The sequence below is a fragment of the Oncorhynchus clarkii genome, chromosome 7, assembly GCF_045791955.1.
Source record: "Oncorhynchus clarkii lewisi isolate Uvic-CL-2024 chromosome 7, UVic_Ocla_1.0, whole genome shotgun sequence".
NCBI lineage: Eukaryota > Metazoa > Chordata > Actinopteri > Salmoniformes > Salmonidae > Oncorhynchus > Oncorhynchus clarkii.
The window spans coordinates 24754355-24771033 of NC_092153.1; the positions used below are offsets into that span (position 1 = coordinate 24754355).

Here is a 16679-nt window from a genome sequence, read left to right on the forward strand (position 1 = left end):
GTGTCCCCATAATCCCATACCACTGTGGCTAAACCAAGAGCTTGTAGAACTATTATAAATTTAATTGAATTCCTATTTCTCATTCCACACTGACACTGCATGGAGGAGGTGATTGAACACGGGCTTGTTGCCTTCTCTGTTTCTCTCTTGAGGGGCAGGTTGATTTCAGGGTAATGAGATATCAGTGTGCAAGCAGATCACTTTTTACAATGGCTGTATCTTTCTCCAACTCAGTGGACTTGTGGTTAGATGATCCACCTGAGATTGGAAGGTTGGAGGATTGATACCCGGACGAGCCATTCCAAAGAATAAAAATGGGACTTGATGACTCTCTGCTTGGCACAAATATGTCAGTATTATAATGTACTGTTAGCTGTAGATAACAAGCATAGCTCTAGGCAAGACAGGCACACATCCTTTGATCAAGGCTTCAGCCTTCGCTATTTATATTCTTCACAGCCTTGGCTAAGTATCAAACCTTATCTGTGTCCTGAATGGCACCTTATTCCCTCTTCCCTATATAGTGCACTATCTTTGACCAAAGCCCTATATGGGCCCTGGTCAAAAGTAGTGCACTATATAGGGAAGAGGGGGCATTTGGGACATGGCCCTTGCAACCTTGAGTTTGAAACTCCCCTGAATATTGCTGCTGAATATGGCTCCACTTTGATCTGTTCCCAGATCTGTTTCCAGTCAGCAGAAAAGCAGCAACTTCTTCTCGGCTGCTGAATCTTCACTTTACTCATACAGAGATGAATGGAGTCGCTTGGCCAATAGAAAGTTAGTGTTTTGTATTCACTTTTCACTGTTGACTATTCACTATTCACTGCTGCGAAGAGGACTGGCCACCCCACATAGCCTGGTTCCTCTCTAGGTTTCTTCCTAGGTTTTGGCCTTTCTAGGGAGTTTTTCCTAGCCACCGTGCTTCTACACCTGCATTGCTTGCTGTTTGGGGTTTTAGGCTGGGTTTCTGTACAGCACTTTGAGATATCAGCTGATGTACGAAGGGTTATATAACTACATTTGATTTTATTTGATTTGATATTAGTTGAATATATCACAAATTAAAAGACAAAATAATTTAAAGACATGGAATAAGGTAAAATCATGTTACCAACCTTATGCGGTAAACCTGAACACCTACAGTGAACCTAGTACCTAGTACCTACTGCATCTGGGAAATCCAACTGCAACTAAAACCTAGGGTGACAATATAGCATGACTCTAAAATCAGCCATGGCGGATTGACGACCCCAAAAAAAGTGCAAATGACAAAAAAAACTCACATTTGAAAAGTCATGACTTGACCGACTTATAAGAGGGGTTGAGGTTCATACACTGGCCGAAATGAAATCTAATTCCATACTGATTCCACCCTGCAACCCCAAAAGCACAACATGAGTCATCTTATCCACATGGGTCCCATCCTGAAGAAGTCTTGTGGAGCTATATCACACAAAAAAGAGCTCGTGAAAACTATAGAAGTTACTGTATTCTAATACAATACAGAGAAATCTGAGCTTTTCAATAACTATTCCAACATGCTTTGTTTGTTTGCTTTATTGTCAATATGTCCACCTCACAGATGATGTGCAGTTGAAGTCGGAGGTTTACATACACCTTAGCCAAATACATTTAAACTCAGTTTTTCACAATTCCTGACATTTAATCCTACTAAAAATTCCCTGTTTTAGGTCAGTTAGGATCACCACTTTATTTTAAGAATATGAAATGTCAGAATAATAGTAGAGAGTGATTTATTTCAGCTTTTATTTATTTCATCACATTCCCAGTGGGTCAGAAGTTTGCATACACTCAAATAGTATTTGGTAGTTTTTCCTTTAAATGTTTTAACTTGGGTCACACATTTCAGGTAGCCTTCCACAAGCTTCCCACAATACGTTGGGTGAATTTTTGGCCCACTCCTCCTGACAGAGCTGGTGTAACTGAGTCAGGTTTTGTAGGTCTCCTTGCTCGCATATGCTTTTTCAGTTCTGCCCACAGATTTTCTATGTGATTGAGGTCAGGGCTTTGTGATGGCCACTCCAATACCTTGACTTTGTTGTCCTTAAGCCATTTTGCCATAACTTTGGAAGTATGCTTGGGGTCATTGTCCATTTGGAAGAACCATTTGCGACCAAGCTTTAACTTGATGTCTTGAGACCGCTTCACGGTTGGGATGGTGTTCTTTGGCTTGCAAGCCTCCCCTCTTTTTCCACCAAACATAACGATGGTCATTATGGCCAAACAGTTCTATTTTTGTTTCATCAGACCAGAGGATATTTCTTCAAAAACTACTATCTTTGTCCCAATGTGCAGTTGCAAACCGTAGTCTGGCTTTTTTATGGCAGTTCTGGAGAAGTGGCTTCTTCCTTGCTGAACGGCCTTTCAGGTTATGTTGATATAGGACTTGTTTTACTGTGGATATAAATATTTTTGTACCTGTTTAATCCAGCATCTTCACAAGGTTCTTTGCTGTTGTTCTGGGATTGATTAGCACTTTTCGGACCAAGTACGTTCAGCTCTAAGAGACAGAACGTATCTCCTTCCTGAGCGTGGGCTGCGTGGGTCCATGGTGTTTATACTTGCGTACTTTTGTTTGTACAAATGAACGTGGTACCTTCAGGCGTTTGGAAATTGCTCCAAAGGATAAACCAGACTTCCACTTCACAATAACAGCACTTACAGTTGACCGGGGCAGATCTAGCAGGGCACAAATTTGACCAACTGACTTGTTGGAAAGGTGGCATCCTATGATGGTGTCATGTTGAAAGTCACTGAGCTCTTCATAAGCCCCAGTCTACTGCCAATGTTTGTCTATGGAGATTTAATGGCTGTGTGCTCGATTTTATACACCTGTCAGCAACTAGTGTGGCTGAAATAGTCAAATACACTAATTTGAAGGGGTGCCCACATACTTTTGGCCATGTAGTGTATGTTTAGTAAACATGAGCAGTATGGTATGTGTTAGAGTAGATGCACCCATGTGGCGTGCTATCTATAGTCATATGATTTGCAAAATTGACAAGTTCAACAGAGTCTATTGGGAACTGTCACATATAAAAATCATCCCCAGGAAGACATTGCCTCAAAGCCTGGTCACAGATCTGTTTGTGCTGTCTTATCAACTCACCAGAGTTGGCAAGGCAGCAGAAACAGATCTGGGACCAGGCATATTCCCTCATCCCTCAGAGAGAACAAGAGAACGAAGAAATGTATACTCACTGAAAGCTGCTACTGCCAGGATCAGCGTCACAACGATGGAAACCCAGGAGACCCACAATGCTTTCTTGCGGTAGCTTTGAGCTTCGTGGGGCTTCAGCCTCATGCTGCTCTCCAGTAAGCCTGTCAAAAGCAACACGGTATTAAGCAAGGGTGAGATTCCAGAACGCTTTTAGCACTAACATCATCATATTGTCCATTGCCTACAATAGATGTAAGATTATCTACATGATATGAAGCTTCCTGGTTTCTGTAACAAAGAAAAATTAAGCAATACACAAATTTGAAGGATCCTTGTATTGTAGACTACTGAAAACCCAGAGGTGTGAGGACTGGCACAGGTGTGATAATAGTGTAGGTTTACACAGTAAACCACTGTCTCACAATAGTGATAATGATGAGGCACTGTGGGCCATCAATAAATGAAATCTTCTAGACATGAAATCAAGTTGGTCACGAGCTGAGTCCTACCGACTGCAACCTCAAGAGCCTGGGATGTATTCACTACATCTAGCAACAAGAAACCATTTTACAGTTTAAGAACCAATTGGAAGCAAACAGAAAAAAAAACGGAATGGACGGGGAGGGACCTACCTGAATTTGTCCAATAGAAACCCTCTTTTTCGGTACAAAACTTTTTCAGTTTGGAGTAAACGGTTTCTGTTGCAAAATTTTTTGAAACAGACTAAACATTTTGCAACAGAATCAGCATAATAAATACATACATAGTCCTCTAAAATGTGTTTTGAATAAGGTGAATTGCATATAAGAGCTAGAGGGCGTGGACATTATTTTTATTTTAGAGTCGGCTGAACAGAGTACCAGCATGTAGGTTATACTATAATGGTCATTGATACAATTATCTCAGAGATGTATTCCTTAGATGTGTAGGATCGGTGATGGAGATAGTGCCCTGATATTATCAAGCAGTTTGTCTGTCAGTGTAAAACTTAATAAATGTGTTATGGCTGCCTTACTATACCCACGTCAAGTAAAGTCTAAACCATAACTGTGTCAGGTCTTCAGTCTGCTTAAAGAGACTACTTATAACGTATAATCAAAATTCTGGAAACGTGCTGGGAGTAGCCCATAAGCGTTCAGAGGTACGTTCAGAGTAACTGACAGTTTAGTTTGTTGAGATATTTCTGCTAAAAGAAAAAATACGAAACGTACATAAAATGTTGGCTTTTTTTGTACTATCGACAGACTATTATATTGTGTTAGTGGACTGCAATAATTTCTAGTGCACAAAGCATTTATAAAAAAAAGTTCCTTGAAAATGATTAATAATATTGCGATATTATCCAATGAAGGCGCACATATGTCACAATTCAGACGCACTCTAGGCTAAAGTAGCCTAGTCTACGTTTAAATAGCAGGCGTATTCTATTTTTGTTTGATTTCTCATAGTTATCGGCCTACCTTGCCCCTCCACGCTATCGCTAATCTTCATCTCCTGGTCCATCTTGAATTTAGGTTCCCCCTGACTTGCTCTTTTGGGTGGCTGTTGATCTGTCGGGTCGAACTGGCCGTTCACAGTCGACGGATCAACAATAGTTGGATCCGGGATGGCGCTCACCGGGTCTGAGGCTGTAGAGTCCGTCATTGCTCTAAATTGCGGTTCCAATTAGGCAACTCCAAAAGTCTCACACCAACGCGCGAAGTTCCGTCCTCAAGCGTTGAGTTGCGGCCGGCGGAGTGGGCTTCTGTAGATCCGAGCGCAATATCGAGCGCATCAATACCGTGCCCCCATGCCAGTCATGAATTCGAAGTCGAGTGCGAAGACAGCAGCAAGAGGACTCTAATTACGAATCTAGTTTATTTAACGAGGCCTCTGGGTTGTGTGGAATCCGTACCCATGTCCATGTCAAGTCTGCTTATCAGTGAACACTGGAGACTGTAGACATGTTTGCCACGCTACAACAGTTCCCGGTTCGACTCCGCTGCGCATAATGAACAACATCTGTCCCAGGTCGTTCTCGAGACAGCATCGATTTTTACTGGCGCACAGTAGGCGATTCCAAATAGTCTCAGAAGAATATTAAAGGAAAACAAACACATTCAATGAGAAATATATGTGCTTTGTGGATGGTAACTATTTTATCAATGCCATGGACAAACATATTTTTATATTTCTAAATATTTATTTAGTGGCCTACATCAGTCTATGGAGTGTTCCTGCACATGAACTAATGTAGATGTAGACAAACATAGTATGCATATTATTATGCCTGGACAGTATGGGGCATTGGACTGTAAAACACTCTCAGGTAAACAGCTTCTTGCTAACATAAATATACTATTTGTAAAGTGATTTTTCACATTCCGAGTGACTAGAGGAATGCCATTCAATAATAGTGCACTAAAGTGGCAATGGATGAAGTAGCCCATAGAATAGCTCAGACCACTGTCCTTAAACTATTGGCCTATATCTAGCTATCTACTTTTCCCACTATAATAGACTGTAACGCTATGGCTTGAATGCTGGAATGTTATGTCGTTTTGCTCAAAGATCAAGACTAAAAACTGCACGCTTGAATCTCTTTGATTGCCGACCTATATACCGTGCATTCGGAAAGTATACAGACCCCTTCACTTTTTCTGCATTTTGTTACATTGCAGCCTTATTCTAAAATTGATTAAATTGTTTTTTTCCCCGCCTCATCAATCTGCACACAATACCCCATAACGATAAAGCAAAAACGGAAATATCACATTTACATAAGTATTCAGACCCTTTACTCAGTACTTTGTTGAGTAAACTTAGGCAGCGATTACAGCCTTGTGTCTTCTTGGGTATGATGCTACAAGTTTGGCACACTTGTATTTGGGGAGTTTCTCCCATTCTTCTCTGCAGATCCTCTCAAGCTCTGTTAGGTTGGATGGGGAGCGTCGCTGCACAGCTATTTTCAGGTCTCTCCAGAGATGTTTGATCATGTTTAAGTCCAGGATCTGGCTGGGCCACTCAAGGACATTCAGAGACTTGTCCCGAAGCCACTCCTGCGTTGTCTTGACTGTGTGCTTAGGGTCGTTATCCTGTTGGAAGGTGAACCTTCACCCTAGTCTGAGGTCTTGAGTGCTCTGGAGTAGGTTTTCATCAAGGATCTCTCTGTACTTTGCTCTGTTAATCTTTCCCTCGATCTTGACCAGGTTCCCAGTCCCTGCTGCTGAAAAACATCCCCACAATAGAATGCTGACAACACCATGCTTCACCGTAGGGATGGTGCCAGGTTTCCTCCAGACGTGACGCTTGGCATTCAGGCCAAGCAGGTGGACCACAGATGGACTCCAATCAAGTTGTAGAAACATCTCAAGGATGATAAATGGAAACAGCATGCACCTGAGCTCAATTTCAAGTTTCATAGCAAAAGGTCTGAATACTTATGTAAATAAGGTATTTCTGTTTTTTATTTGTTATAAATGTGCAAAAATTTCTAAAAAACCTGTTTTTGCTTCGTCATTATGGGGTATTGATGAGGAATTTATTTTATTTTATCCATTTTAGAATAAGGCTGTAACGTAAAACAAAATGTGGAAAAAGCCAAGGGGCCTGAAAACTTTCAGTCAGTGGCACAGACCATGCAGACGGAAAGGTTACTTACTGTAAGGTACAGCCTGCCCCTATGTGGAATATTGCAACTATTACAGCACAAGATACATTTTTTTGGGAGAAATAAAGTGCTTTAATTTGTACTGTATTATTATCCATATATTGCCCTATTCTTTCAATTTTGCCACGATTATAAACATACCGTAGACAATACAACTGAGAGAAAATAAAATACCCTCTAGTGTTCAAGCAGGCCCGATAGCATTGAAGCGGGACCTATGACCCTGCATCATCATTCCCCGTGCTCTGTGGATATGCTGTTTCACCCCTTAACAGGAAGTGTAAAAGCGTCCTTATTGAACATAGTTTTTTTCAAAGCAATTTGATGTTGTGATCATGTTCATAGCACACAGTGTTCTATACTGAAAGGTTTTTACTATATGTGGATATATATTGTCAGTGTCTAGGAACAGAAGGAATAACTGTTATAACTTGTCTGTAGTTTGTCTCTCTTTCGCAGGTTTGTCCACAATTAACAAAATATTCACAACTGGTTCTAAGTCATGTTGGCTTACAGTCGAATCGAAAGAAACGCACACAAAATCAAATTACTGACATTAGATTTACTCTGAAATTGGGGAATAACACCTCACAATGAAATTACAAGTTATAGCTTTATAAATGAATTACTTATTTATTTATTAAAGAGAAAGTGAACATGAATAGGCAAAGCAGTGCACACATATAAAGATTAAAGCTGTAAATAAGGTTGTATTGAATCGATATTGCATTTGTGAGACAGACATACAGTATCATGTGTAATACGTATCATGTGTTGCGGTATCCATGGGTTCATCTGACCCTGGGTAAGTAGAAAAAAGGGCTTGATTGCCAAAATATTGCACTATCCCTTTAATGTGAGATTATTAGGCCTACTGTATGCTGCTAGGCTAGACTTGGCAGTCACACTTTATTTGCATAGATTGAAAATCATTTTAAATGTTTGAAAAGCTTACAGCAAGCAATACCATTCACCTGAATCACACTTTGTTATTATACATATGAAAAATACTGCAAAGGTCCAAGTTAAAACATACAGTACACTCATTCCCACAGACATTCTTTTTTTACCCCGCACTAACCTCTGGAAGAGCAATGCTTCTTTGTTGGTTATCAGATCTTTCTTGTAGCCTGCCCTGAAGTGTTTGATCCGCGTGTCACAGTTCAGCAGCTGCTTGGGCTTCTAGCTAGGGCTGGACAGTATACCATATTTTATGATATACCGTTATTGAAGCAGGGACTGGTTTGGGTTTTTACTTGACCTTCTATACCGGTATTTGAATGTTTTGGTTTGTTAAATGTGATACGCCATGTGTAATGTCAATTTTTAGAGTTTACTTTGCAACTTGAGTCATCTCTCTCCGTGCCACTCTGTGCAAAAGAGCAAGAGGGTAAGTAATAAAATGGGGATGAGGTAGTTGGGTGTGCTATTTACAGATTGGCTATGTACAGGTACAGTGATCGGTAGGCTGCTTTGACAGCTGATGCTTAAAGTTTTAGGGAGATATACGTCTCCAGCTTCAGAGATTTTTGCAATTCGCTCCAGTCATTGGCAGCAGAGAACTGGAAGGAAAGGCAGCCAAAGGAAGTGTTGGCTTTGGGGATGACCAGTGCAATATACCTGCTGGAGCGCGTGCTATGGTTGGGTGTTGCTATGGTGATCAGTGAGCTGAGATAAGATGGGGCTTTTCATAGCAAAGACGTATAGATGACCCTGAGCCAGTGGGTTTTGCGATGGATATGTAGTGAGGGCCAGCCAACGAGAGCATACAGGTCGCAGTGGTGGGTAGTACATGGGGCTTTGGTGATAAAACGGATGGAACTGTGATAGACTACTTCCAGTTTGCTGAGTAGAGTGTTGGAAGCTATTTTGTAAATTACATTGCCGAAGACAAGGATCGGTAGGATGGTGAGTTTTACGAGAGTATGTTTGGCAGCATGAGTGAAGGACGCTTTGTTCATAAATAGGAAGCTGAATCCAGATTCAATTTTGGATTGGAGATGCTTAATGTGAGTCTGGAAGGAGAGTTTACAGTCTAACCAGACACCTAGGTATTTGTAGTTGTCCACATATTCTAGGTCAGAACCGTCCAGAGTAGTGATGCTAGTCGGGCGGGAGAGTGTGGCAGCAATCAGTTGAAGAGCATGCACTTAGTTTTACTAGCATTTAAAAGCAGTTGGAGGCCACGAAAGGAGTGTTGTATGGCATTGAAGCTCGTTTGGAGGTTTGTTAGCACAGTGTCCAAAGAAGGGCAAGATGTAAACAGAATTGTGTCGTCTGCTTAGAGGTGGATCAGAGAATCACCAGCAGCAAGAGCGACATCATTGATATATACAGAGAAAAGAGTCGGCCCGAGAATTGAACCCTGTGGCACCCCATAGAGATTGCCAGAGGTCCGGACAATAGGCTCTCCGATTTAACACACTGAACTCTATCTGAGAAGTAGTTGGTGAACCAGGCGAAGCAGTCATTTGAGAAGCCAAGGCTATTGAGTCTGCTGATAAGAATACGGTGATTGGCAGAGTCGAAAGTCTTGGCCAGGTCAACAATGTTGATGACAACAATTCTATTTTCACATTGCTTCTTAATATAAATCTACTAGCCTTCTATAATGACACTAAAGGTTTGTGTTTCTTACATCAGCAAACAGCTAGTTTGTCTTTTCTTAGCAAATTGCCCTAAATATTGAGACGCTAATTGTTAGCCGCTAATGCTAATGGATAGCTAGCTAATAAATATACTGAGTAAGAGCAAACGTAGCTAGTTAATACAGCCTGATACCAGTGATGGTGTAGACCTAAATCAGCATGTTGTTTGTGCAACAGTATCTTCTAAATCAAAGCAGAATATGCAAAGGAAGAATATGTTAGCTACATGATGTAGCTAAGAGAAAAACATTCAATGTAGCCAAAGCTTGTAGGGTCCCCTAGGAAACACTTATCAACACTTTTTTATTTTTTATTTCACCTTTATTTAACCAGGTAGGCCAATTGAGAACAAGTTCTCATTTACAACTGCGACCTGGCCAAGATAAAGCAAAGCAGTGCGACAAAAACAACCCAGTGTTACACATAAACAAACATACAGTCAATAAATAACACAATAGAAAATCTATGTACAGTGTGTGCAAATGTAGAACAGTAGGTAGGTAAGGCAATAAATAGGTAATGGAGGGGAAATAATTACAATTTAGCATTAACACTGGATTGATAGATGTGCAGATGACAATGTGCAGGTAGAGATAATAGGGTGCAAAAGAACAAGAGGATAAGTAACAATATGGGGATGAGATAGTTGGGTGTGCTATTTACAGATGGGCTGTGTACAGGTACAGTGATCGGTAAGCTGCTCTGACAGCTGATGCTTAAAGTTAGATAGGGAGATATAAGACTCAAACAATTGTGGAAATACTTCACAGGGACACTCGAAGATACATCTAAAATGAACAATTCTTTATTATCAGCGCGCTGGAGAGGTTCCAACCTGATTTAGAATTCCTCACAATCAAATGTAGACCGCATTATCTACCAAGAGAATTCTCTTCGATTATAATCACAGCCGTATATATCCCCCCCAAGCAGACACATCGATGGCTCTGAACAAACTTTATTTAACTCTCTGCAAACTGGAAACGATTTATCCGGAGGCTGCATTCATTGTAGCTGGGGATTTTAACAAGGCTAATCTGAAAACAAGACTCCCCAAATTTTATCAGCATATCGATTGCGCAACCAGGGGTGGAAAGACCTTGGATCATTGTTACTCTAACTTCCGCGACGCATATAAGGCCCTGCCCCGCCCCCCTTTCGGAAAAGCTGACCACGACTCCATTTTGTTGATCCCTGCCTACAGACAGAAACTAAAACAAGAGGCTCCCACGCTGAGGTCTGTCCAACGCTGGTCCGACCAAGCTGACTCCACACTCCAAGACTGCTTCCATCACGTGGACTGGGAGATGTTTCGTATTGCGTCAGATAACAACATTGACGAATACGCTGATTCGGTGTGCGAGTTCATTAGAACGTGCGTTGAAGATGTCGTTCCCATAGCAACGATTAAAACATTCCCTAACCAGAAACCGTGGATTGATGGCAGCATTCGTGTGAAACTGAAAGCGCGAACCACTGCTTTTAATCAGGGCAAGGTGTCTGGTAACATGACCGAATACAAACAGTGCAGCTATTCCCTCCGCAAGGCTATCAAACAAGCTAAGCGCCAGTACAGAGACAAAGTAGAATCTCAATTCAACGGCTCAGACACAAGAGGCATGTGGCAGGGTCTACAGTCAATCACGGACTACAGGAAGAAATCCAGCCCAGCCCAGTTTTTGCCCGCTTTGAGGACAATACAGTGCCACTGACACGGCCTGCAACGAAAACATGCGGTCTCTCCTTCACTGCAGCCGAGGTGAGTAAGACATTTAAACGTGTTAACCCTCGCAAGGCTGCAGGCCCAGACGGCATCCCCAGCCGCGCCCTCAGAGCATGCGCAGACCAGCTGGCCGGTGTGTTTACGGACATATTCAATCAATCCCAATACCAGTCTGCTGTTCCCACATGCTTCAAGAGGGCCACCATTGTTCCTGTTCCCAAGAAAGCTAAGGTAACTGAGCTAAACGACTACCGCCCCGTAGCACTCACATCCGTCATCATGAAGTGCTTTGAGAGACTAGTCAAGGACCATATCACCTCCACCCTACCTGACACCCTAGACCCACTCCAATTTGCTTACCGCCCAAATAGGTCCACAGACGATGCAATCTCAACCACACTGCACACTGCCCTAACCCATCTGGACAAGAGGAATACCTATGTGAGAATGCTGTTCATCGACTACAGCTCGGCATTCAACACCATAGTACCCTCCAAGCTCGTCATCAAGCTCAAGACCCTGGGTCTCGACCCCGCCCTGTGCAACTGGGTACTGGACTTCCTGACGGGCCGCCCCCAGGTGGTGAGGGTAGGCAACAACATCTCCTCCCCGCTGATCCTCAACACTGGGGCCCCACAAGGGTGCGTTCTGAGCCCTCTCCTGTACTCCCTGTTCACCCACGACTGCGTGGCCACGCACGCCTCCAACTCAATCATCAAGTTTGCGGACGACACAACAGTGGTAGGCTTGATTACCAACAATGACGAGACGGCCTACAGGGAGGAGGTGAGGGCCCTCGGAGTGTGGTGTCAGGAAAATAACCTCACACTCAACGTCAACAAAACTAAGGAGATGATTGTGGACTTCAGGAAACAGCAGAGGGAACACCCCCCTATCCACATCGATGGAACAGTAGTGGAGAGGGTAGCAAGTTTTAAGTTCCTCTGCATACACATCACAGACAAACTGAATTGGTCCACTCACACAGACAGCATCGTGAAGAAGGCGCAGCAGCGCCTCTTCAACCTCAGGAGGCTGAAGAAATTCGGCTTGTCACCAAAAGCACTCACAAACTTCTACAGATGCACAATCGAGAGCATCCTGGCGGGCTGTATCACTGCCTGGTATGGCAACTGCACCGCCCTCAACCGTAAGGCTCTCCAGAGGGTAGTGAGGTCTGCACAACGCATCACCGGGGGCAAACTACCTGCCCTCCAGGACACCTACACCACCCGATGTCACAGGAAGGCCATAAAGATCATCAAGGACATCAACCACCCGAGCCACTGCCTGTTCACCCCGCTATCATCCAGAAGGCGAGGTCAGTACAGGTGCATCAAAGCTGGGACGAGAGACTGAAAAACAGCTTCTATCTCAAGGCCATCAGACTGTTAAACAGCCACCACTAACACTGAGTGGCTGCTGCCAACACACTGACACTGACTCAACTCCAGCCACTTTAATAATGGGAATTGATGGGAAATGATGTAAATATATCACTAGCCACTTTAAACAATGCTACCTTATATAATGTTACTTACCCTACATTATTCATCTCATATGCATACGTATATACTGTACTCTATATCATCGACTGTATCCTTATGTAATACATGTATCACTAGCCACTTTAAACTATGCCACTTTGTTTACATACTCATCTCATTTGTACATACTGTACTCGATACCATCTACTGTATCTTGCCTATGCTGCTCTGTACCATCACTCATTCATATATCCTTATGTACATATTCTTTATCCCCTTACACTGTATACAAGACAGTAGTTTTGGAATTGTTAGTTAGATTACTTGTTATTACTGCATTGTCGGAACTAGAAGCACAAGCATTTCGCTACACTCGCATTAACATCTGCTAACCATGTGTATGTGACAAATAAAATTTGATTTGATTTGATTTGAACCAACTCAGTGCACCAAGTACACATGTCGATCAGGAGCTCTACCTGGGGCAGTCCTGTTAGTTCTCTTATATACAGACAAATTATATTTGCATGATTTAGCTTATTCATCATTCATGATTAATTAATCGTTAACGTTTACTTCTATCATGTGACCGACCAATACTGGGTCATGCATGTGACAGGCTAATAACTCACAAGGCTTCTTCTCTCAAAGCTGAGACCTTGAAACTGAGATATCCCTTTCTCAAAACAAGTTTCTGGGCATACTGCCAAATTGCAGGTACTGATAGTGAGGATTCGTTCAATGAGTCACTCATGAACACAGAAATTGGTTATTAGAAAAGCACATGAATAGAAAAGAGAAATTTGTTATTAAGAAAAGCACAAACATAAAAATGTCAATTAAACATTATTTTCACAAACACTGTAACAAAATATTTGTTATGTTTAATTTAATAAAATAATGACTAAGGTGTCTGTTAATTGTATTTTCATACTTTATAAATTATTTATTATTTCAATTACAAACCAGCCGTAAAGGAGTTATTGGTTCATGAGATCATTTAGAAAACATACACATAATGAATTGGATATTTACTAATCGTTATTAAGTGTGACACTTACTAATACTGCAATTGATGATGAATAGATATAGAAAATCAAGAAGATTGAATTACTGCTATTTTTTTTAATTTAACTGCCTTTTTCGTCAGCATGCTAGGCTAGCTAATGCTAGAACGCGCAGTATTTCAATCTTCTTGATTTTCCCATATCAGATAATGGGATCATTAGGAGTACAGGCACATCTTCCATCCCTGGATTGGGGTACGTTTTCTAGACATATCCGCATTCCTCACTGCAGTGCAAACATTATGGCTGAGGATCGTTCTGACTTGAAGGGGGAAGATGTATTTACTGCTCAACCTCAAGTCGAAACATATCGGCTAATAAAAACCCTATTTACCACGGTCTGTCTTTCTGTCTCTCTCTGAAGCTGGTTTGCTCTCTTTAAGTCAGGTTGTTGTGGCTGGTCTCTAGTTGGTCTCTCTTTAAGTCAGGTTGTTGTGGCTGGTCTTTAGTTGGTCTCTCTTTAGTCAGGTTGTTGTGGCTGGTCTCTAGTTGGTCTCTCTCTTTAGTCAGGTTGTTGTGGCTGGTCTCTAGTTGGTCTCTCTTTAAGTCAGGTTGTTGTGGCTGGTCTTTAGTTGGTCTCTCTTTAGTCAGGTTGTTGTGGCTGGTCTCTAGTTGGTCTCTCTCTTTAGTCAGGTTGTTGTGGCTGGTCTCTAGTTGGTCTCTCTTTAAGTCAGGTTGTTGTGGCTGGTCTCTAGTTGGTCTCTCTTTAGTCAGGTTGTTGTGGCTGGTCTCTAGTTGGTCTCTCTTTAAGTCAGGTTGTTGTGGCTGGTCTCTAGTTGGTCTCTCTTTAGTCAGGTTGTTGTACTCATCACAGTAGACACATAGGCCTATGATCCCAGCCAGTAGGACACACTGCAGCAGCTCCAAAGGGTCTCTTCCGTCAAATGAAAATATACTGAGGCACACATTGCTATTATAACATCAATCTGACAGATGTGTTCTTCTCTTGCAACCTCATCTTTATTTTTGTCTCAGCTTTCATTACATGTTCAGTTGCTATTTCAAGCTCTGAGAATTCAGATATATATATTTTCTTCTGGTAAGAGATTTGATGTCTGTGTTTTGTATTGTTACATGAATGATGAGCACCAGCTCCAGGTTCTCTCTGACATACACTACATGACCAACAGTATGTGGACACCTGCTTGTCAAAAATCTCATTCCAAAATCATGGGCATCAATATGGAGTTGGTCCCCCCTTTGCTGCTATAACAGCCTCCACTCTTCTGGGAAGTCCTTCCACACCTATCTCAACAAACCATTTCTGTATGGACCTCGCTTTGTAAACGGGGGCATTATCATGCTGAAACAGGAAAGGGCCTTCCTCAAACTGTTGCCACAAAGTTGGACGCACAGAATCGTCTAGAATTTCATTGTATGCTGTAGCGTTAAGATTTCCCTTCACTGGAACTAAGAGGCCTAGCCCAAACCATGAAAAACAGACCCAGGCCATTATTCCTCCTCCACCAAAATTTCCAGTTGACACTATGCATTCGGGCAGGCAGCGTTCTCCTGGCATCAGCCAAACACTGATTTGTCCAATGGCAGTGAGCTTTACACCACTCCAGCCAACACTTGGCATTGCGTATGATGATCTTAGGCTTGTGTGCAGCTGCTCGGCCATGTAAATTGATGTCATTAATGTGCTAACATTGCTTCTGAGAATAGACGATTTTTAAGCCCTACACGCTTCAGCGGTACCGTTCTGTGAGCTTGTATGGCCTACCACTTTGCGGCTGAGCCGTTGTTGCTCCTAGACGTTTCCACTTCACAATAACAGCCCTTACAGTTGACCGTGGCAGCTCAGGCAGAAATTTGAACTGACTTGTTGGAAAGGTGGCATCCTATGACGGTGCCATGTTGAAATTCACTGAGCTCTTCAATAAGGCCATTCTACTGCCAATGTTTGTCTATGGAGATTGCACGGCTGTGTGTTCGATTCTATACACCTGTCATCAATGGGTGTGGCTGAAATAGCCGAATCCAGTAATTTAAAGGGGTGTCCATTATTTTGTATATATAGTATATCGCCCACATACTTTTGGTGATGCAGTGTATGTTCCCTGCACTGCTCTAGTCTGTGTGTGTTTTATTGTGAACTATTTTACATTTTCAACTACAATGAACAGGAAATCAACACACTCTGATCACCTTATGACTCCTGCCAACCTTAGTTTCCCACGGTGCATTGTAGTTTTAAACATGCGATTGAAGAATTGAAGTCAATATGTATTAAGAGGAGCCACTGAAGTGACACATACAGCCATGACTGAGGTTTTGACAGTTCGGCTTGCACGTGACCAGCCAACAATGGCCCTAAAGGGGTCCTTTATGCGGCCTGTATATGACAATGACATCTGTGTGAAGAGTATCCTGAGCAGTGCAATGATAGTATGTTTTCTGGTCATGCTTCAAACTAAAGGGAAGCCAGTGGAAAACACTGGCATTCTCGGAAAAGGCCAAAACATCAACATTTAAATATCTAATTTCATTATTGTTTTCTGTTGGAATATTCATCTTTGTTACACCATTAGAAGCCTACACACGGAGAACTGTCAACACAACTACAGTTTTAAGCTTCAAAACTGTAGGAGGATGATAAGAATAAGAAAGGAGCTGAAAGAAAGATTTCATTCGTGTCTATGATTACTTAGTACAAAAACATGAATGCTGTGCTAGAGTGACACTAGGCTGGACTGGCGGTCTAAGCTGCTGCCCGTAGAACACAGTTTGCTGCAGCATGGGTTCGAATCAGACCCATTTGCTATTTCAGCACTCTCTCCCCGGTCTTTCCTCTCCTCCAACAAACAACTATTTATGTAATGATTGGGACTGCCCCACATGATGATACAATTTACAATCATGTTTGACAGACACGCACCCAAAACAGACTTTGATAAAAGGGATTACTTTCGACCAAA

The 16679-nt window shown here is 42.1% G+C and overlaps 1 protein-coding gene across 1 annotated transcript in view; it reads right to left on the reverse strand.

Moving 5' to 3' along the window:
• LOC139414175 (transmembrane protein 163a-like) overlaps window positions 1–4940 on the reverse strand; it is a 47283-nt gene extending 42343 nt beyond the window's left edge. The window contains exons 1-2 of the mRNA XM_071162061.1: window positions 4645–4940; window positions 3226–3345 (exon numbers count right to left, since the gene is read on the reverse strand). Of these exons, the coding sequence (XP_071018162.1) occupies window positions 3226–3345; window positions 4645–4828 (304 nt within the window). The 5' untranslated portion in view covers window positions 4829–4940. The remainder of the gene's footprint in view (window positions 1–3225; window positions 3346–4644) is intronic.
• Window positions 4941–16679: the final 11739 nt, after the last annotated feature.